Source organism: Prinia subflava, chromosome 4 (genome assembly GCF_021018805.1).
Source record: "Prinia subflava isolate CZ2003 ecotype Zambia chromosome 4, Cam_Psub_1.2, whole genome shotgun sequence".
Taxonomy (NCBI): Eukaryota; Metazoa; Chordata; class Aves; order Passeriformes; family Cisticolidae; genus Prinia; species Prinia subflava.
The window spans coordinates 619,249-641,091 of record NC_086250.1 but is presented as its reverse complement, the minus strand read 5'-3'; the positions used below and the strand labels follow the sequence as shown (position 1 = coordinate 641,091).

At 46.8% G+C, this 21,843-nt stretch overlaps 1 protein-coding gene across 8 annotated transcripts in view; it reads right to left on the bottom strand.

The window, feature by feature from the left end:
* Nucleotides 1-21,843, bottom strand: part of WNK1 (WNK lysine deficient protein kinase 1) — a 99,394-nt gene that overhangs the window by 2,863 nt on the left and 74,688 nt on the right. For 4 of the 8 annotated variants that reach the window (XM_063395063.1, XM_063395065.1, XM_063395068.1 and 1 more), the window contains 11 exons: nt 21,638-21,689; nt 21,337-21,477; nt 19,523-20,946; nt 15,665-15,748; nt 12,530-12,616; nt 11,792-11,885; nt 10,030-10,109; nt 8,897-9,525; nt 7,864-8,066; nt 6,678-6,872; nt 47-234 (listed from right to left, as the gene is read on the bottom strand). In XM_063395063.1, the coding sequence (XP_063251133.1) occupies nt 47-234; nt 6,678-6,872; nt 7,864-8,066; nt 8,897-9,525; nt 10,030-10,109; nt 11,792-11,885; nt 12,530-12,616; nt 15,665-15,748; nt 19,523-20,946; nt 21,337-21,477; nt 21,638-21,689 (3,177 nt within the window). The remainder of the gene's footprint in view (nt 1-46; nt 235-6,677; nt 6,873-7,863; nt 8,067-8,896; nt 9,526-10,029; nt 10,110-11,791; nt 11,886-12,529; nt 12,617-15,664; nt 15,749-19,522; nt 20,947-21,336; nt 21,478-21,637; nt 21,690-21,843) is intronic. The other 4 variants (XM_063395070.1, XM_063395064.1, XM_063395066.1 and 1 more) reach the window with 2 other exon arrangements.

The following is a 21,843-nucleotide window of genomic DNA, read 5'->3' as shown; positions in this document are numbered from 1 at the left end:
TGTTTGGACACACAGGACACCACGGCTTGTCCCTGCGGCCCCTCACCTCGTAGCTGCTGTGGCCCTTGCCAGCCTTCTTGCCGGACAGGCTCATGGCGTCGCGGGCCCAGTTGTCCACCAGCTTGTGCAGGTCGTCGGTGAAGGTGCCCTTGCGGCTGGGGGCGATGGCGGGGGGCTGGCTGGGCGGCCCCTGGCTGCCCGCGGCGGCGCCCACGGCGTTGGTGCTGCTGGTCCCTGCGGGCACAAACACCGCGTCAGTGCCGGCGGCGCCGGCGGCGCCGGCGGCACACCCAGTCACACGCCATGCAGATTAATGCCGAGTTCAGCTCCACACACGCTCACGTGGGAACTGCAAGGGCTCCTACGGGCACTTCCTCAGACTCAGAGTGCTGCACAGGTAGGCTGACTTTGCACAAGTGCTGCAAGTGGTCATCCCAGGAGGGGAGGCAGCAGCTACAGGTCTTTGTAGAAGAAAAAGGACACGAGACTGCAGCACTGAGTGACAGGACGGGCACGGCGCTCCCACCCTACACCTCTGGATCAGCAGCAGCCACTACTGGCACGGGTCAATCCCACCTTGGAGGACGATGCTGGGTGCTGAATAAGGAGCAGTAAAATCAGCATCACCAGCTGCTCTGTAGAAAATTATCTCCACTTTGTGAAATGAAGAGAAAAAGTCACTCAGTTTACAAAAAAAAAGCCCCAGTCAGAAACAGCAACTGTTGTTTCCAATAGCTGCCATATTCATGTCCTTGAGGATGACCAGATGGGACTGTCCCCATCCACCAGACAGCCAGGATCAGCAGGGGGAGTCTGCACTGCATTAAGTTTTGCTTTTTGCCTCTAAAAGCATTTTTTGCCATTATGTCCATATTTCCTAAGTCAGAAGAACAAGCTAATACAGACAGCCTAAAGAAGGCACAAGTGAGAGTATTCCTCAGACAAGCTCTGACAGGTTTCTCTTTTCACTGCAAGAACACAAAACCCCTGCATGTAAATGCCAGGTTTCAGTTCTGCACATTATCCTGTGGGGGAGAAAACCATTCTAGTAGCCTTCCTATGTCCCTCATATTTATAAACACGCAACTGCACTCCAGTCTGGGTTTTTAAAAGGCAGACCTCATACCACAAAGCAAAGCAATCGTGTATTACCTAGGTCCTGAATTCCCAGCAGTATTGCAAAGCATCCTCATTTACAGACATGGAAGTGCCAGCCTGCCACTCGGGCAGACCCAGCAACAAAACCAGCATCAGCAGGGCTGAAGACAGCACTGCCTGCAAACACTCATCCTCAGCTATTCCTGAAGTTCCTCAATATTTCTACTTGCTCCCTCAGGAGACTGCACCTGGGAAATCCATGATAACTGAGTTTGTGGCAGGCATTCCTGAAGGCAGCCACTTAGAGGTGGTCACAGAAATGCCAGCAGTGAACATCACGTCTCTGTTGCAGAGGCCAATGACAGTCGTGTCCCTTGCCTGGCAGTTCCCTCATCTGTCCCACTTTCCCTGGCCACCAGCCACATTCCTGGCCACCACAGCATCAAGGAACTGGTTCCAAACCCCTGCAGGAATGTTTGTACTGAGGAGTGGATTAGGAAGGTGACATACTTACTATGCAGGACAAATAAACAAAGTGTTACTGCCTCTAGCAGTGCTGAGGAGGGAAGGACACGGGTCCATCCCCGGCTCCAGCTCAGGCACGGGGGTGGCTCCGGGCTGGGCCACAGGGGCTGTGAGTGGGGCTGTGAGTGTGAGCACACACGGGAGGAACGGGGCTCCCTGGGCAGGAGGGAGGCTGCAGCAGGATGGGCAGGAGCACAGACACACCGGGGTGCCAGCAGAGTCCCCTGGGAGGTGACAAGAGCCTCGGGCATGCATCACGTGGAGAGGGCTCTGGATACAATCGTTAGTAACAGCAATGATGTGAAAGGTGAAGTTAAACACAAATGAGGCAAAAGCAAGGAAGACGTACTTGGGGGAGGGGGAACACTGCCAAAACCAGTAATAATCACATTCCACCATGAGGGTTCATGCAGGAATTGACACACTTGTTCTCATCCTCTCCAGGATGGCCAGCATCCACTTGTGCTATTGCACATTCCCACTTTAATCACTGAGTACTCTGATCTCCAGCTACACTGGAGAGCTTCCTCAGGCTACGCAAGGGAGAGAGTTAATCGAGGCATATCCTACAGCACATTCAGCTGCAGAGATGAAAGATCACTTAGGAAAGCTGAAGAGTTTTCCAAAGAGCTGGATTGGTACAGGGTGACAAAGGCTGCCAAAGCTTTGTCTCCCAAAGTGACTTTGTCAGGGAGCTCCCAGCTCAGGTCACCGGCCTACAGCATCAGAGCTGAGCTCTCAGCAATGTCCATTTAAAACTGACTCCTCAGGAATTTCACATTTGAGCTCTGACACACTCACTGCCTGCAGAAACTGCCATCCAGAAGAGGCTGAAAAGCAAGTGCTTCAACTTGCAGCATTCCATGGAGACAACCCCCACATTCCTGCTCGGTCACAGCAGCCGTCCCCAGTTCTGCTCTGACATGAGGGATCCCAGTGGAACAGGCTCTCTCTCTCCAGCCCACTACCTACACTGCCTTCATCTGCCCTTGGATTTTTTCCCCCCATAAACCACAGTCAAATGACAACTTTAAAACAGTTTTAAATGACATGTGCACACACAGGCTTTTCTGAACATCTCTTGCTTTGGGAGACACCCTGGAGATGTCTGATGGCTTCCTGTCAGGCTTTTAAAACGTTGGAGGAGTGTCTGCAATTGGACCCACCACTGAGGTGACAAGCCCCACCAAAGCAGCTGCTCTGGGTACAACTCCAGCACGTTCCAGTGAGCAGCTGACCCTGGTGCTGCTCTGTCAGCCCCAGCAGAGCTCCGGAGGGAAGGGCAGGGTCTGCTGCCTCCACCTGGCTGCAAGAGCAGCACCACCCCCACCAGAACGCTGAGGACAGAGCACACATCAGAGGGCAATACACAGACAGACAGATGCTGTGCTGGAGACAGAGTCAGGGACGTAAGGCTTCAGTGACCAGGAAAAGCTGATGAACAGATTTACAATCAGAAATTGGAGATAACAGAAATAAGATAATTACTACAGAGCTGGTTGCAAGGACAGACTTTTTTCACCATCTTCCCTGAAGCACAAAGAGAGAGTAATTTGTTAAAGATAAGAGAAACAGTGAGAAATGTTTAGTATCAGGAAACATTACAAAAAGCTTGGTGAGAAACAGAGGACACAGCACAGCAGGGCTTTAACAGTCACTACTGGGACATTCTAGACAAACTCTAAGACTTGTCTGACAGCTTAATCATAAAGAGAAGAGGCCCAGCCTCCTGCCTTTATTCTTCATAATTCCCAAACAATTGTGAAGAATGTCAGGAGACACTGAGGTCACAACTGTTATCATACAGTCACAACTGTGGCTGTTATCACAAAAGGAAAAGCAAGTACATCTTCAATTTTTGCCAGGATGTAGGAAGCATTTTTACAACTATCAAATTTCAACCAGCAACTGATCTATTTGATAGGTCAAGTGCTTTTAGTTTGTCACCCTCTGTTCTCAGATGTGAGAACAGCTCAGACATTCCCTGCCAAGCTGTAGCACTCTGTTTCTCCAGCTGCACAGTTAAAGCATCAATCCCTGCACTGTTTCCTCAACACCACTGATTCCAACCCAGGATCTTCTCCAGCTGTCCCTCTCCACAGCACTCTGCAGCAGCACTTCAAGGACCAGGCTCCAGGAAGCAAGCAGCCTGCAGCAAGCCAAGTGCCAGGCCAAGCTGAGCCATGCCAATATTACCTGCTTTTACAGGACAGCTACAACACTCTTTTCAAAAGGAATCTGTTCCCCTCAGCATCAGTCCCAAAAGCAAGAGATACACATGCCAAAGGACTCTTAGAGCCAGATGATGGCAAACTGACAGCAAGCCAAGGCCCTGAAGTAAATCATATTCTCATATGCCAATGTCGATTCTAGAAACAGACTGGCTGTTCTTCATATTCCCTTCCCCCCAAAAAGGACAGGCCAGACCAACAATTTTAAGTTAGCTTTGGTAAGAATTTAACTTCTTCCAAGGAAGGAACATTAAATCTTGAGAGTGCAGATGTCAGTCCACATCTGCACATTAATATACACAGCAAAAACATTTAAAGCTGCTAAATTTGAGGAATGATTTTAGTGCTTAGGTCCCAAATGCAGTGGCGTGGGACAGGGTTAGTGCAGAACTGACCAGCCAGGGAGAGGTTTCCCTGCTCTCTCAGAGGATGGGCTGCTTGCATTGCAGCTGTCTCTGCAGAAGCCAGGCCCAGCTCCCACACACAGCTCTGGCTCAGCTGAGCCCTGCCAGGCACAGACACACGATGCACACGTGTGGTACTGCCACGAGCACAGGAGGGCTCCCGACAGCATCCCAGCTTCCTCACAGCCAGTCATTCCAGAGGGGGGGAAACAAATGTCAGACATTTAAAGGGTCCAGCCCGCAGAAGCAGCATGGGAGACACTGCAGCACTCCCAATAAAAAGCATCACACCAGCAGCCTTGGCTCAAGCATCTTGTTATTTCAGCCACATCAGAAGTTTGAGGCTCTCTTGTAAGTCTGGCCTAACATAAGTACAAATGAGAGGATTCTGAAAAGAGATAGCTTGTGAGAGTTGACAGGATGTCTGAAAATGTCTATTTGCCCACCTTTACCACTATTTGTTTTACATTTAATAGATCTTCAATTCCCAGGAAAAACTTCTAAACTTGAGCCCATCAGAAGGTGAGGTTCTTTTGAGTTTTCCTGGAATCATTCTCCAATGATTTAAAAACCCCTTTAACACTCAGATCCTTAGCAAGCCACCCGTTAGTGAACACAAGTCGTCACTACGAGCTGCCTACAGGTGGCATCAAAGCTCTGCAGTGCCACCAGCTCTGGTGCCAGAGCAGGGACACAGCCAGTGTGCTGCAAGGGGAGGGCAACACTCCCCAGCACTACTGGGGGCCAGCTAGGGGATGACCTGCAGGAAAAACACTCCCCCCACTCTTCCACCAGCAAGATTAACCCCTACAAGTCTCATGTTGTCTAACATAAGCTGAAGCAAAATTCCTGATGGGCCTTGCTGAGCCTGCCCAGTTTGTGCCTTTCACTGACCTGTCCTGAAAGTGTCTCTGAAGGTTTAGGGACAAGGAGTGCAGTGAGTTTAACAGCAGAGAACACCTGACATGAGAACCCAAACTTCTAAAGGGGTGCTAAGAGCAGCTGAGCTGAGCCATGGCATGGGAGGGAATACAAGGTGGCAGGTGAGGATGGGCCGCATGAAACAGATCCAAGCAGCAGAAACCAAAACCAAAAAGACAAAACAAAAAACAGACAAGGAAGGAGTAAAGGTGTTACACACAAAGAGCCAAGCAGGGCGTACTCAGAAATCGGGTCCTCCTGCCACCAGGCTTGAAGGTCACTCTCTCAGATGCACAGTTAAACTTCGCACAGCCTGTGAGAAAACAAGAACGGGGAGAACAGAGAGAGGAGAGGAGAAGAGACACAACACCACTACAAGATGTTAGCAACTTGAAGTTGGAAGGGTGAAATGCAATCACGACACACAAGAATAAGTCTCAAAGTGCAGACCAAGGAGTACAGAGACAATATACGGAGTGAAGAGACTCCCTCCAGACAGGAGGCCAAGTTTGCACTGCTCCTCTCCAGGACATAACCCAACTATCAAGTTGCAATCTATAGGAAAGCCAAATCCTGGCAAAAATACCCAATTACTAAATGGTACCGCACGACTCTGGATGCAGGGAGATGATTCAAGTAGGTCCAAAATGCCTGAAACAGTTCCTTAAAAAAAAACCCTCTACAAAAAATTCTTCCTTAAAGTCTGTTTCCATTTTCTGTACGTATGTCTCCAGTTCCAGCAAAACCACACCTTAGAATTGATGTATTTGATTGCCTACGGCAAACCTTTTCAAAAAGATGTGCAAGGGGGAAAAAACCCTGGAACAGGTAAGTTCAGGTAAGTAAAGGAATCATCCCCTTAATGACAAGCAAAAAAAGCCCTCCTTACTGAATAAATCAGAGCTGTGCCTGAGAAATTATTTGATAACATACTAATAACAAGCAACCCACAACCTGAGAAACCTGAGTTCATTAATTTACTACTCCCACATTTCATTCTCCTACACTGACTCTTCCTTCCAGGGTAATTCACAATTAAAGAACATGAGCCATTTTTTACCTTTTGCTGCTAAAAACTCCATTGACAGACAGCCAAACCAGTTAGGATGTCTGAAAGGACTAAGCCTCCAAGTCTTTGGAAAGTTCCGGCCATTTCAGTTATCTGCTAACATCAAACCTGCTCTGCCCTCTCCTCGGTCTCCTTTCTGTTTTCCAACCCCCCAGTGTCGCCCGTCTCTCCTCCTCTGGGCCAACACCTTTCCCAGGTCAGCAGCACTTTGCTGCCACCACCCCACGGCACTCTCCTGTGCTGTCCTTGCGGTTTCATACCTTCTACCACCTCGCACTTCACCTGAGAGAGAAGCTCCAAATCCAGTTGCAAACAGTCTCCACGCACAAGCTGGGGACCCCAAAGCCTCTTTACAGCAGGTACTGAGATCAGCCCTGCAGTGAGCCCCTCACTCCCCTGCCAATGCCACCGGGTGCCCTGGAGTCTCACCTTGGCCCGGCGCCGAGAGGCTCGGCACCGACAGCGCGCCGTCACTGGTGAAGGCCGAGTAGAGGTTTTCACTGGAAGGTGAAGGTTTGAGGGGCTGTAACAAATGGTTCTGCCCTGTCTCTGGCACGCTGCCTGGAGGATGAAGGCTCTGCTGGGGGGGCAGCACTGATGGTGCACTTTGAGCTGACAGGTTGCCTAGAGGGAAAAGCAAGGCAAAAAGTTTTGGTTTCCACACGTTTTTGAACCTGATCAAGCATGACAATCCCGGCAAGAGAAGGAAAGGCAGGAGGAGAACTACTCTCCAGTTTCTGAGAAAGCAGTAAGACCAGAAAAAATTCTTCAGTTTCACGACAGCTCTGCACTGGTTTATGTGCTCACAGAGCTCCTCTATCACACAGCAAAACAGAAACGAGCAGCTGGGGTGACTGGACACAGAAACCTCAGCATGACGTGGAAGTAACAAAGTGAACACGCTAGGGGCAGTAACAAATATTTCTGCTGGCACTGCTGACCCTCCAATACTGTTTGTTCCTGCTACAGGATTAGAGAAACATCTCCAGTTACCCAGAGGGTATCTGTCACCCACATCACTCAATCAGTAAACACAACTACTTCCTGAGTTCTGCTCATTAGAAAAATGGTCTTAGAAAGAAAGGAAGCCTGAAACTGATTCTCAATTTATAAGTACAACAAATCTTCAAATCCATTAAAAAAACAGTACTTTAACATCCATCAGCTGTGAGCAAGTTTCTGCAGTGTAAGGACACTAGTAATATCATGTTTAAGTGGTACTAAATTAGAAAAAAAATCTCTACAGATGACTAAAGAAACCAGACTCTTTCTGCATAATCAGTTTCAGGAGGGAACAAGCACAGTTTATCTTAAAAAAAAGTTTTCTGTCACACTGTAGATTTATACTTTTCTTCCTAGTCAGAGCTCCATGACTAATATCTAAAAAATACGAATCACAAATTTGAAACTGCTCTTACAGAAAAATGTCACAGTACCTTTAAGTGGACTGAAAAAGTCCCAAGTAAGACTACCAAACAGCAAAAGTAATTTCAAAAATGATAAAAGAAATCAAAGGAAGAACACACACACTCCTCAAAAGAAAAGACACAGATCTAAGAATGAGAGGTGGTACTCGGTCTGTTTTATCTGCTAGAAACATTGAAGGAAGCCTTACCTGATAGCTGAGGGCTTTTATGTCCCTGGGAGCTGCTACGACTGGACTTGCTGCCTTTTCCTTTCGTGGGTCGTCTCCTCCTCCCTGACAGGGGTGCAGCTGGGGGAATAATTACTGCAGGCGGGGCCTTGCCCAGTTTCATGTAGAGGGACTCAATCTCCTGCTTCTGGCGGCTCTGCAGCTCCTGGATCTCTTTAAGGTGCCTAACAAGTTACAGAACAGCGGGATTTACAGGAATGCTGTGTATACACATACACGCAAACAATTCCCCCCCTCCAGTCAAGCCTGAGCTGCTTCTTTGGTCAAACTCTCAAACATTTAAGAAAGCAGGAAATAAATCTTTTGCACAAATAACCACTGAACACACATGGCAGAACACTTGCCATTTTCCAGCGTGCTCTAGCCCTGGCTAGAATTCCAAAACTAAGTTCCCAACACTGCAATCACAAACCAGAATACACAGAAGCACAAAAAAAGCATTCAAATGCTACAGGAATAGCTAGATTACTCATTTTCTCAGACATATGGCCTTGGAGATTTTTACACTGGTATTGCCTTACAATTTGCTTCAGAGCAGTTGCATACACAGGATTTGAAACTGCCGGCTACCCTAAAAAAAAGGTTCAACTTTCGGTATAAATAAATTAGTAGGTCACATTGCTTCCCTTCTAAATTCTTTTTCTAAGCCAACAAGGTCTCTTCAGGAAAAGAACCATTAGAAATGCAGAGACTTGTGTGTCACTTTCAAACAAGACTGTTTTTCCCGCTAACTCCAGTGATACGCCAAATCTGCCTTAGATCTACAGTCTTATCCATAGTACAGCTGGCAATCCATATACAAGGTCACAGGGTAGAAAATTCAGCTGAGCAAACATGTATATTCCTCTTGTTACAACTGTATACTGCTTTCCCTTTAAAGAGCCTTGCTTCCCACATAAATGCTGACAATGGCTCCTGACACTCAGCAAAGGCTAAGGAAGTGCAGGTGCAATTCAGATTAATCCTGTTACAACCACCAAAGCAAAAGCCTTACTTCTCCCGTAACCGACGGAGTTCCAGCTTCAAGTCCTCGTCTTCAATATCCGACTCGTTGTCGCTGCTCATGTAGGAGGAGTTGAAGGAGTTGCTGAGGCTCTGAACAGGGAGGCTGATCTTCGATCCCAGGTGCTGGACAGAGTCTGGGCTCCCTGAGCCATCATCCAAATCCTTGGCCATGCCACTTAGAAAGGCAGCCTCCAGATCAGAGGATGGACCATTCATGTGTGGGGACTGCCTCGACTCCAACTCTTTCTTCGGAGCAGCAGCCGAAGCAGCCACTTGTTCCAAGCCCACAGAGAGAGGAAGCGTCATGGGCTCTTTGTGGGCACAGCTGAGCTCATCCCGAGCCTTGGACACGGAGAAGCGCCCCACCTGATCCGTGGCCGTGGTCACCTGGAAGCGCCCCACCGTGGTGGCCTGGGCAGCGTGTGCGGGGCGGGGAGCGGCGTCGGGCCGGTCGCGGGGGGCGGCCCCGCTGCGGCGGCCCTCGGCCTGCCGCACCAGCGTGCTCTCGGGGCTGCTGCCAGACAGGCTGCACGAGTCGCTCGACGTGGTGTCAAATGGCACTGGCGCGCTCTCAGCCTTGTCACCCTCCTTTAGCACATCATCCACTGCCACCGACACCTAGAATAGAAATGCAATCATGCCGACTTCCTTAGATTTTCCTTAACATGATGCTTTTATTGCCTTTAGTGGTAAGATGCATCTGAGAGGGGAAACAACTCATTTCCTAGGTAAGCCACAAAGCAAGCTACTGCTGCCTCCAGGCAAAACACTGCCACACAGAGCACCTCTGTGTCATCTGGAGGATTAACTCCAAGAAAGAGCAGCCTCGGATGGGGCCTCCTTCACCAACAGGACATAACACAGTGAACATGCCAGCACTGGTGAAAGAGCAGCCCGACACTGAAGACCAAGGCCAAGAGCCAAGGGCTGCCACGACAGAACCCTGTGTTCACAACCCTAGACCTGCACAGACCGTGCAATCCCACCCCGAATGGAAGCAGCATCTGCAGAGCTCTGCCACAGGCTCTAAGGGCAGCACAGTCCTGCACAAGGCACACCCAGCAGCAGCACCAGGGTGATGCTGTGCCTGTGCCAGAGGCAGGCGAGCTGAGCACGCCCTACCTGGAAGCGGCCCATCTTCAGCACGCTGGCTCCGGTGCCGGCCGCCGCCGCGCTGCTCTCGCCATCGCCCGCCGCCAGCACTGAGGAGAACGCAGGGACACCACCGTGAGCAGCTCATCACCCCAACCCCAACCCCTGCCCTTCATGCACTTCATCACCCCAACCCCAACCCCTGCGCTTCATGCACTTCCAATTCAGCTCATCACCCCAACCCCAACCCCTGCACTTCATGCACTTCAAATTCAGCTCATCACCCCAACCCCAACCCCTGCGCTTCATGCACTTCAAATTCAGCTCATCACCCCAACCCCTGCGCTTCATGCACTTCATCACTCCAACCCCAACCCCTGCGCTTCATGCACTTCATCACCCCAACCCCAACCCCTGCGCTTTATGCACTTCCAATTCACCTATCTGCTAGCTCCAAAGGGGCTGCTGGACTCGCAGCACCGTGTTAATATTAAGATGTTAACTATCAATGTTAAGTTGAAGCATTTTTCTACAAAGCTTCCCTGCACAGTGTATTTGCCAAAAGTACACTTTCAGGCAACAGTAAAAAAAGCACACTGATTTCAAACAGGGATGTGAAATAGATGAATAATAAAAAATACAACTCAAATTTATGAAAGAAAAAGCTTATTTTGATTCAATACCCAGACTGACTACCTAAATTTCACAAACACTGGGGGCAATTTATTCACAGAGAAGGGACTAGTTAAAGAAATGCTATAGACTACATTTACTCAAAGCAGTCTTTCTAAGTTTTCCAAGCAGGACTCTTAGGTGCCAGCTCTCATTTTGTTGCTCTGTGCACTGGCAGCATAAAGTTACAAAGCTGAGAAATAACATTCTATTTTTAAATCGGTTCTATCGGACACTTTGCTCTGTTTATTAAGCAGTTCCCAGTTTGTTTACCTTTACTTTCTAAATTTAAAAGGTAAAACCCAACTCCTTCTATAGCAGAATAATTAATTCTACATTATAGTTCACCAATGTCCCAAAATGAGGGTGTTTCACTTATTTTACCTCAAGGTTTTATTGGCTTCTAAAGGTTTGTTATTCAGCTTCAGAGGGACATGCATGTTAAATAGTGTTTACTAGACAGTTCAAGAAAATATTTCAGCACCACATTAACATCTTCTTTTAAAAACAGAAGATTTCAAAAATTAAAACAATTAGATGAATACTGACAGGAAAATCTCAGATTATTTTGCAAGTGCTTGTATTCCCCTCCAGTAACTCAATTCACAGATTTGAAGGTCTCATCATCCAGAGTTCAAGTGGTGATCACCCATTCAATCTTCAGCTGTTCTAAACCAGGCAGAACAAAGTCTGGCTTTCTTACTATCTTTCTTAAATTTTTGGTTTAACCTTGGTTTCTCTGTTCAAACAGAAACAGAACACCCTTAGGTAGGAGAGAGATAACCTACATGCAGAACACAGTGTAGTGACACAAAATGAGCCCTGCTGCTGTTGCCAGGAATGTAACACATGGCAGAAAACAGTTCCTTCAAGTCCTGCTGCTGTACCTTGGCAGCACAGTGGAGACTCTTTGTGCGTCTTAATTCAGGATTTTGGACAGCTTTAAATCCTAAATGAGTCCCTACAATACGCATGGATCTATCATTCCCCTCCTCAGGGCCTACAGGGGGAAACTTCAGTCTGGCTACTGATAACTAAGATGACTGACTAGAAAAGGCTATAACCTTCCAAATGGTTACTCTGTTCAATTTTAATTTCTATCTCCATGGTGAAGAATCACCTAAAGCAGTCGTGGCTGTCTTACCATCCTTCAGGCTCTGTGCTGCTGTGGACACCGGCTCAGTAACCGTTGTTGACGCTACTGAGGGCACAGACTGCAGGTTCAAGGAGGAAAACAAAATAAATTAAAATAACTAGCAGTTTCATTGAATACCAACAAGTCCAACATACTTCATATTACATAAATGTTTTGCTTCCAACAGGGACAAAGTATGAGCCATGAAAAGTCAAATGCAAGACAAGACATTTTCCAGGCCTTATGAGCCCGAGGCTGTGAGCAGATCACCCCCTGGCCTGTGCAGAAATAATGCACAAATAGCCACGTGGATTGTCAAGCATTGCCTTCATTCAGCATCCAAAGCTCTTTAATGGAAGCTTTAAAATTGCAGATCCACACTGGAAACATCCCTCCCAAATTAAGACAGACACAGAACATATTGCTTGTTTAGTGCTCTTTCCCCTTATTCTACAGTCGCTTCCATTTCTAGTTTGGTGACATCACCAGAAAAGCTGAAATAACTAATACCAAAAAGCAGCCTCAGGAAATTACGTAATCTACTGCAATACACAGACCTTCCCGATTTTGGTTGACTCAGTCCCACAAACTGGAAGGTGACTCTGAGTTTTTATTTTTAAAAGTCTAAATGTAGTGATATTAAAGGCAGTGACCTAAGAGTATGACTTGGACAAAACACTGAGGTTTTTCAAGACTACCAAACTGCCAACATTGCAAACATACACAGGCAGGAGCAGATGTCACTGGGATGGTCTCTGGACTAAGGGTTCTTCTCAGCTGAGCATCCAGATCTTCCAGTGGCTGCTGGGACTGAGAAAGAAAAGAGTAAAATTATGTCCCAGCTCAGGAAAAGTAAAAGCATTTTTGAGAAATAGACATATTTGATGCTAAAAATTTAAAGCACTCAGTACAGCTTCCACATTTGTATCAAGCTTCCTTCCTACATATTTAGATTTAACATGTATAGCACAGTAAGAGGGGAAGTAACTCATGCAACATATTTGTTTAAAAGCAGCAGAACAAGAAAATTACCTGGAACTTAAACAAAAAATAGGAAAAAAAAAAGAAAGAAAAGAAAACAAAAACAAAAACAACACAACTCCACAATCCCACTCAAAACCAATCAACCAACAAAAAACCCCCAACCCACAAGTTCCCTCAGACAGGCTGGTTAGATGGATTGACTTGCAGAGGATGCAGAGGGGCAGAATCTTTTAAGAATGGCTATTACTTAGATTTCAGCTCTTTCAGTTAGAATACAAGATGTTTTTCAAACTTGGCCAGTTGGACTGGGGAGAGGAAAAGAAGAAGTATATTTTACCTAATAATATCTTGAAGATAAAGGAAGTCCCAAAATCTCAGAATGAGTAAATTAGGGCCACACCCGTAGGATACATTGAAAGAAGAACATATTGTCAGATACCATTGTTGCAATTCTGACCCTACAGAACAGAAATTCTCATCCAAACTTTAGCATTATTAATCTTTCCTAGTCTTTTACATCACAAAAAGCTGTATCTGTTTTTAAAACTGAAGGGGAGATCATGACAACATAAAAATACTACTTTCCACTGGAAGTTAGAGGTACACAAATGTGAAGATGCTTTCAACAGGTTGCCAGGATTCTTCCTGACTTGTGGATTTCAAAGCAAAACCAAAAACCCTAGGAACAATAAAGCCTGTATCAATTCCATTATACAAAAAAAAAAGCAGAAGATGCAGATTTCTATGACTCCATTCAGAAATCCAACTGCTTAGCAGCAAGTGAGGTAATTTATTCCAACACTGTAAATACGGGGACATGTCACCTGAAATACTAAATAACTCTCATCACTTATGCTCACAAGAAGATACTTTCTTCACTTCAAGTAAACAAAGAGCTGTGAGAATGATCAGGAAATAAAGATTTCCTTACAGAACAAGGGGACCAAAATGAAGCTTGGGAGATTAATCTAAACTCACTTTAAAAAGCAATTAAGGAATAAATAGAACAGGTATTTAAGACTATGGAACAGACTGTTCAAAACTGGTCCTGAGATGACGTGTGCTCTGCCTGCAAATTACAAGTCTGCTACTAAGGAAAGGGGAGAAGTTGTGTAATCACCTGCTGGTGACAGAAGCAGCACGGAAGGCAAGCCTATCTACCTCAAGACAAGCCAGTGATTTTCCAGATAGTATTATGTGACAGCAGCAATTGCACTAACAGTCAATTAGATTTGATCCAGTTGGTCTCCTCCAATTTTGTCTCACTCTGAGGCAATCCTTCCGAGTTCAAATAAGAAGTGAAATTCAGTAACTTGTTTGCAAAGGACAAGAAGCAAAGGATCTATATTTGTGACTCTTCCATGCCACAAATCCTGCCAGAAATACCTATGACAAACAGGAAGCAGCCTTTTGCAGTGGTACTGTGGCTTAAGTCATAGAAGTGACTAGAAGTGCTTTGGAGCTTCAGGGAAAATACTGCTAATGTCCTGAGTTTCCAGTACTCCATAGGACTGGCTTTAACCAACTGTCTCCTGATCCATCTGATACCTGAGCATGGGAAGAATGCAGGTAAGAATTATCACCAAATTGTTGTTGTCTTCTCTTCAGTAAAACCATACTTCAGAAAGAACTGACTAAAAGAGACAAACCGGCTTCTGCCTCTTAAGTCGGGGAAAAAGCAAGTGGTTGTTTTGTGCTCAGTTTGGAGAAAGAAGATACCCATTTCCTTGCTACTCACAGGGCAGGAATATGGCTTATGGCTCTAAGATCAAGATGTAAAAATGAGCTACTTTTAGAAAATAATTCAGTTGAATGAGCCTTTTCCTTCCAGCTACAGATGTCATCTGCCTTAGCTGTGCAAACCACAGAGCATCCCAGGCTGGGTGAGGCTGGAGGGGAGCACAGGGGCCTCTGCTCCAGCAGGGCCATCCCAGAGCCCCTGGCACAGCCCTGCCTGCAGAGCTGCTGCAACATCCCCGGGAGGGACCCTCCACACCTCTCTGGACACTCTGTTCAGGGCTGGCTCACTGCACACAAAGGAAGTTCTTCCTCATGCTCACGTGGGGCTTCTGTGCTTCACTGTCTGCCTCCTGCGCCACTGCCTGGCACCACCATTTAAACACAAAATACCCCAGCTAACCACTGTATACAAGGACAGAAGCTAAGCAGGGGAAGCCATTGCTGCATTTCAAGTCATGTTCATGATAAGGAACTTCAAATACCTTTTTCCAAGTCTTAAAGCCTGGTGAAATCAGAATGTAGTAATAATCACAAAATAAAACAAAACAAAAAAACGCCTAACCAACAAGCAAAAAATCCCAACAATCAACCGAACAAAAAGGCAATCATCAAAAGAAAGAACCAAACCCCAAAACGTCATGAGGAATTCACAAAGGCAATTTTACATTTTCATAAACATTTCATACCAATATATAGTTTTTCATATTATTTTACTACTATACTCTTTTCAAGAAGAAAACGGGTTCAAGTTTTATGTACACACTCTGCTGCCTTATATTTTTTTAAAAAATACTTCAAGTTCAGATTCCCACTAAGACCCCTAAGCCTGATTAGGCAGTGGGTAGAGCACCCCACAGGGCCAGCTGCACAGAACCACAGAAGGGTTTGGGTTGGAAGGGACTTTAAAGATCATCCAGCTCCAACGCCCTGCCACGGGCAGGGACACCTTCCACCAGACCAGGTCACCCACACCCAGTGCTGGAGCCACTCAGGCTGCGGCTACAGTTACACAAAAGGGGTTACTCAGTCAAAAGGAAAGAAAACCAGGAGCATTAATGACATGCAGTGGAGAGTTTAATTGAAACATGCTCTCTGAAGGGAAAAGGAGATCAAATCTGCCAAGTTGTGAGGCACCTGAGTTAGTGAAGGTCCTGGGAAAGGCGGCAGCTGCTCACTGGATGGAGTGCCAGCCGGGAGGTCAGAACCTACTGGTAGCACCTACGGACAACCAAGAGGAAACGCGCGTCCATCAGACATGGAACAACACAAGCATCACAGACCAAGCTACACTCAGTCATGTCATACAACAGAAGCCTTAACTTGTTTCTTTAATAGAGAATTCCTTCCTGGACAGTTAGCATAGAGCCTTCAGGGACTTTTGCTCCAAAAGGGGAGCAAAGTTGAGGGAAGTTTCCTTTGTTTTTATTTTATAATCCAGATTATCCTTGAACGGCCACAATTTCCAGTTTAAGCAAGCTGTAGTATCCAGAAACAAAGTATCTTGGGGATATTATTTTCAAGTCTGGAAGAAATGCTAAAATAATTCTTTCAAGAAGCCTAATTTCTAAAATGGTGCAAGTCTCCTCACAACAGATCTATGTTAACTGTCCATTGGAAACTGCATGCTTCCAGCAAATTGTTCCAAGCAACGTGACTTGAGAATAGCAACTGTCAGTGCCTGAGGAGGTCTCCACTTGTTGAGAAACAGATTTGTACAGCTCTCACACCAATCTTTTGATCCATCACTTCTTTCTGAGCCTGAAGGGTGTTGATGACCCACAGACGTTCATTAGGCCATGCAACTGGGTAGGGACAAGTCATCCAGGTTATGTGGGGCAGGTTAGAGAGACTCGAGAGGTTAGAAGGAGGCATCAAAGCCTCCTCACCAGGTCAGACAGCACATTCCAGTTAGTCACTGCCATTGTTAGGGAAGTGGGAAGTTCTAGGAATTAAGCAACCCATTACACAAATTGCAATTCTTATTCTCAGCTGTCACCCTGAGGCTTGCCAGTGCCCATGGAGTGTGAGCACACACACAGTGAGTGTTACAGCTGGCCACAGAGTGTGAGCACACACAGTGTGAGTTACAGCTGGCCACAGAGTGTGAGCACACACAGTGTGAGTTACACTGCCCATGGAGTGTGAGCACACACAGTGTGAGTTACAGCTGGCCACAGAGTGTGAGCACACACAGTGTGAGTTACACTGCCCATGGAGTGTGAGCACACACAGTGTGAGTTACAGCTGCCCATGGAGTGTGAGCACACACTGTGTGAGTTACAGCTGCCCATGGAGTGTGAGCACACACAGTGTGAGTTACAGCTGGCCACAGAGTGTGAGCACACACAGTGTGAGTTACAGCTGGCCACAGAGTGTGAGCACACACAGTGTGAGTTACACTGCCCATGGAGTGTGAGCACACACAGTGTGAGTTACAGCTGGCCACAGAGTGTGAGCACACACAGTGTGAGTTACACTGCCCATGGAGTGTGAGCACACACAGTGTGAGTTACAGCTGCCCATGGAGTGTGAGCACACACTGTGTGAGTTACAGCTGCCCATGGAGTGTGAGCACACACAGTGTGAGTTACAGCTGCCCACAGAGTGTGAGCACACACAGTGTGAGTTACAGCTGCCCACAGAGTGTGAGCACACACAGTGTGAGTTACACTGCCCATGGAGTGTGAGCACACACAGTGTGAGTTACAGCTGCCCATGGAGTGTGAGCACACACACAGTGTGAGTTACAGCTGCCCATGGAGTGTGAGCACACACACAGTGAGTTACAGCTGCCCACGGAGTGTGAGCACACACAGTGTGAGTTACAGCTGCCCACAGAGTGTGAGCACACACAGTGTGAGTTACACTGCCCATGGAGTGTGAGCACACACACAGTGTGAGTTACAGCTGCCCATGGAGTGTGAGCACACACACACAGTGTGAGTTACAGCTGTCCATGGAGTGTGAGCACACACAGTGTGAGTTACAGCTGCCCATGGAGTGTGAGCACACACACAGTGAGTGTTACACTGCCCATGGAGTGTGAGCACACACACAGTGTGAGTTACACTGCCCATGGAGTGTGAGCACACACAGTGTGAGTTACAGCTGCCCATGGAGTGTGAGCACACACACAGTGAGTGTTACACTGCCCATAGAGTGTGACTCCAGGTTACACTGGAGTGTGAGTGTGAGTTAAGCTGGCTGTCCCCACACTTCTGGCCTGCAGTGTTACCACAGCTTAAACTAACACTTCAGACTGCAGGAGGAGCTGCCCAGTGAAGGTAACTCCCAGAGTTTTCTCTCCTCCCAAGAACATTTCAGCAGGAACTAGGCTGAGTTGCATTAGCTACACTTTTTTGTGCAGCAGGAACACATGAGGATGTTACCTGGTCTGAGGCATGATGAATTTTTAAGCTGTGGTAACTTCATCATTTAGTTTATAAATAAGAGGCAAAACATACTTTAAATACATTTGTAAGACAAGCTAAAACACTTAACTGTCTAGGTTAACAGTCTGGCCATAAACAAAATAAATACACAGACACAGAGTCTAGCAAACCCCAGAGGACTAAAGCAGTAAGACCCTTAATGTTCAGCAACAATACAAAGTGAAACTAGAATTAAGCTTTGTAAAAAACCCAACTAATTTATAATTGAAAACTTCAGAAAGGAGGTAGGATTTCTACAACCAACAATCAAAAACCCTGTAACATTTACTCCATTTAAACCCAAGTCTTTGTAATTACAGGCTAGCAATTAGCAATTTTCTAACTGCTCCAGCTGTTACTGAATTAATACCTCTTCCCATTTCCCCCAGTATTTCTTTCCTAATTTAAAATTTCATTGAAATATTAATGGATGCCTTTGTGTCTAGATTTCCTTACCAACTTTTTTGGCACATATTCCCACTCTTCCATAGCAGAGATTTTCTTCTGTCTTTGACTACAAAGAGTACATGGGAAAGAGCACTAATGAAGGGAGGTGCTGGGAGCCTTGGCTCCATCTGAATGGCCTGAAACTGGTTAGGTGCAAGGCTGGCTAAAGACAACCAACACTAAGTGCTGATGGGTACAAAAAAACATTACAGAAACAAAAAGAAGTGAGTATTGAAGTTTTTGCTTTGTTAAATACCTGAAAGTTTCCTCAATTTATTTCCATTTAAGGGCTACCCTTCCATTTAAGGAAAGGACTACCAAAATAGTTTAAAATACTGAAATGTGCTGTGTCCCCACAGGCAGACATTTAAAAGAAAATTGTACATTATTGACATAGGTGGTGGGTGAGCAGGTAACAACATCCACAGCCCCTCTCAAGCTGTTACTGAGAGTCATTATTTCTTTGTGAATGTGTTTTGCTTGTAGAGCATGAGTCAGTACACAAAAAAACCCGAGTTTGTTGTCAGGTATCTTTTGAATTTCTCAAAATCCTGCTCTCATAAATCTAACATTTGAAAGGAGAACAGTATCCAGGTATCAAATGAGTAGCAGAGAACTTTAAAAAAGCCAACCCCTTCAGTCAGGTTTACCCTTGACTGCAAGGAACAGGCTCATGGCAGGAAGCAAAACTAGGCTATCTCAAATCCACCACTTTGTGAAATATACAACCAATCATCTCAGTCTGGTGGTCATGTACAAGAGAAAAAGCTACTTAAAGCAAGACACCCAAATTCCACTTAAAAAAATCAGTATCAAGAAAAAACCCCAAACAAATACAAAAATTAAACCACAATTGCTTCACTCTTTGTAGTTAAAGAAGAAGAAAAACTAACAGTGACATAAGAGACATCTCTCAGAAGCATAAAACAGAACTGGACTCTTCTTTGCTCGTTAGGGACAACACAGAACCTCTTGGGACAAATAAAAACAACCTTTCAACACTACATCAAGCGGAGCAGCTTCTCCCTGAGTAACCCTTTTGCTCACAGAAGGGATCCCCCCGAAGGCTGCCCCTGCACGAGCCCTGGCAGCAGTGCCGTGCTCCTTTCCTTACCGGTGCCCTGCTGAGGGGGGGCTTGGCAGGAGAGCTCCCTGCCTTGGCCGCCGTGGCCGCGCTGCTCGAGGCACACACGAAGCTCACCGGGGTCAGCGCCTGCCCGGGAGTGGCAAGCGGGGTGAGCACTGGCAAGCCCGTGGGTCCAAGAGGCAAACTGCTTGGAGGTATACAAGTGCTAATGGATGTCAGGGGCTTGCTCGGTGCAACAGCAGTGGTGGGGATGCCAGGAACAACGGTGGTTTCCATCACCAGCGAGGTCTCCAGAGACACCGACGGATGCACCGTGCCCACGTTCCCGTGCTCACTGAAGAGAGACCGCAGCTTTTCTTCCAGGGTCTTTATATCATCAATACCAGGGGCTTTAGACTGAGCATCAGCATCGGCCTCCAGGCAGTGAACGTGGGGCTGGTTGGGCAACGGAGCTGGTTGAGGCTGGCTGTGGATCAAAGTCTGCTGCACTGTGGGCAAGTTAGTGACCGGTTGTGGCAAGACACCAGGTAAGGGAACCTGGGGCAACATGGGCGTTGCACCTGAAATCTGGGGCAGGATAGGAGTTGATGTAATTCCTGATGGAACGAGCAAGGGATGGATGACTGGCTGAGAGACTGAAGCACCTATGCTTGATGCTATGGAGGATGATAAAGGTGCAGAGATTGGAAGAGATAAGCCAGCTGCATTGCAGGGGTGCGGTTTGTCCAGAGAGTGCCCACTCTCGGGCAGGGACTGTGGAGCACTCACGACCGTTGTTTCTGCCAGACTGGACACAGAGCCACTGCTGCTGAGGTGGGGAAGCTGCACAGCCACGTTCTGAGCCACAGACAGGCCAGCAGACGTCTGTGGTGCTGCCATACTACTCCCAATCTGAGGAGCAGACTGAGATGTCACAGCTGGCGCAGCAGCACCGAGAGCAGTGACCCCAGGGACCTGGGCAGATGGCAGTGCTGAAGATGAGGGCGTGCTGCTGCTGGGGGCAATGTCTGCAGTCACTGCTTGGGCGGGCTGGGACGTGGCAGACAAGGAGAAGGAAGCAGGGGTGCTCACGCTGGGAGCGACACCGACTGGCTGCTGTCCGGACTGTGAGGCTGGAGGTGGAGAAACAGAGCTTGGCACGCTTGTGCTTGGTGCAGCTCCAACAGCTGCATTTTCTGAAGGCAAAGTAACAGATCCTGGAAGAGAAACACCGGTGCTGGAGGAAACAGACACTGAAGAAGTAGCCACAGATGCAGGAGTTGCACCACTGCTGGCCATGGTAGAAAGTGCAGGTGGAAATGGTGGTATTGTTTGATTGAACACTGGAGGAGCTGTGCTGGGTCCTTCTGTCATCTGAGCATGCCCCATCTCAGAGAAAGCTTGCTGCAAGCTCAGTGATGATGCCGAGTGGGAGAGATTCATTCCAGGACCATGTACAGGAGATGCTGCAACTGGAAAAAAAGAAAATTATCAGTCCACCTGAAAAAGTTCATTACCGTATTATTGTCTATGGCTACACTAAGACAACATTTACTTCTTAGCATTAAAAAAGAAACAACAAACCAAACAAAAAACCACACCAAAACAACAAAACACACAAATCCAGGCTTACATTAAAATACAGAATTAAGGTTTCAGAGTCTTGCAGACAGCTTATCAGCAGTTTTCCTCCAAGAATCCTGCATGGTATGACCCAAATTATGGTCACCTCTTAACCAGCACAGACAGTTCCCCACTTGCCCACAAACTTTGAGAGGTCCTCAGGAACAGTTTATTGACTAACTTCACAGTTTTGATGAATGTATCTCAGGCACCAGCTTTTGAGAGGCTGTACAACTCACCCATATCTGCAGCCTCGTTTCCTCCCACCACAGCAGACGTGAAGAAGCCCTGTTCCTTCAGGCGGCTCTCGGGGACGGGGCTGACAATGAACCGTCTTCCCGCAGAGTGAACAACCTGGGTAAAGGAGCTAGAGGGAACCCCTAAACAGAAAGAAGGGGCATCTTTAGTGACACGGGATGTAACTAATGCAGAACCTGCAATATGGAATGTGCACTCCATCATACAAAATAAAAACTTGGCTGCACCCATCCGCTGAAACAGAAAAAGGTAACTGTTGAAAAAAAATCACAAATGACTTACCTATTCTTTGTGGCATGGAAGATGTAGGATCTGGCTGTTTGAACTCTAATTTCTGTAAAGTAAGATAAAATTTAAACTTCTATTCTGAAACAGAAACCCACAAGATAGTTCTTAAAATGCTAGCTTACTGAAATGTGGGCATTTAAGGGAAGCAGTACCTGGGACCCAAGCACCATCACCAAACTAGAGGAATTCTGCCCAGACAA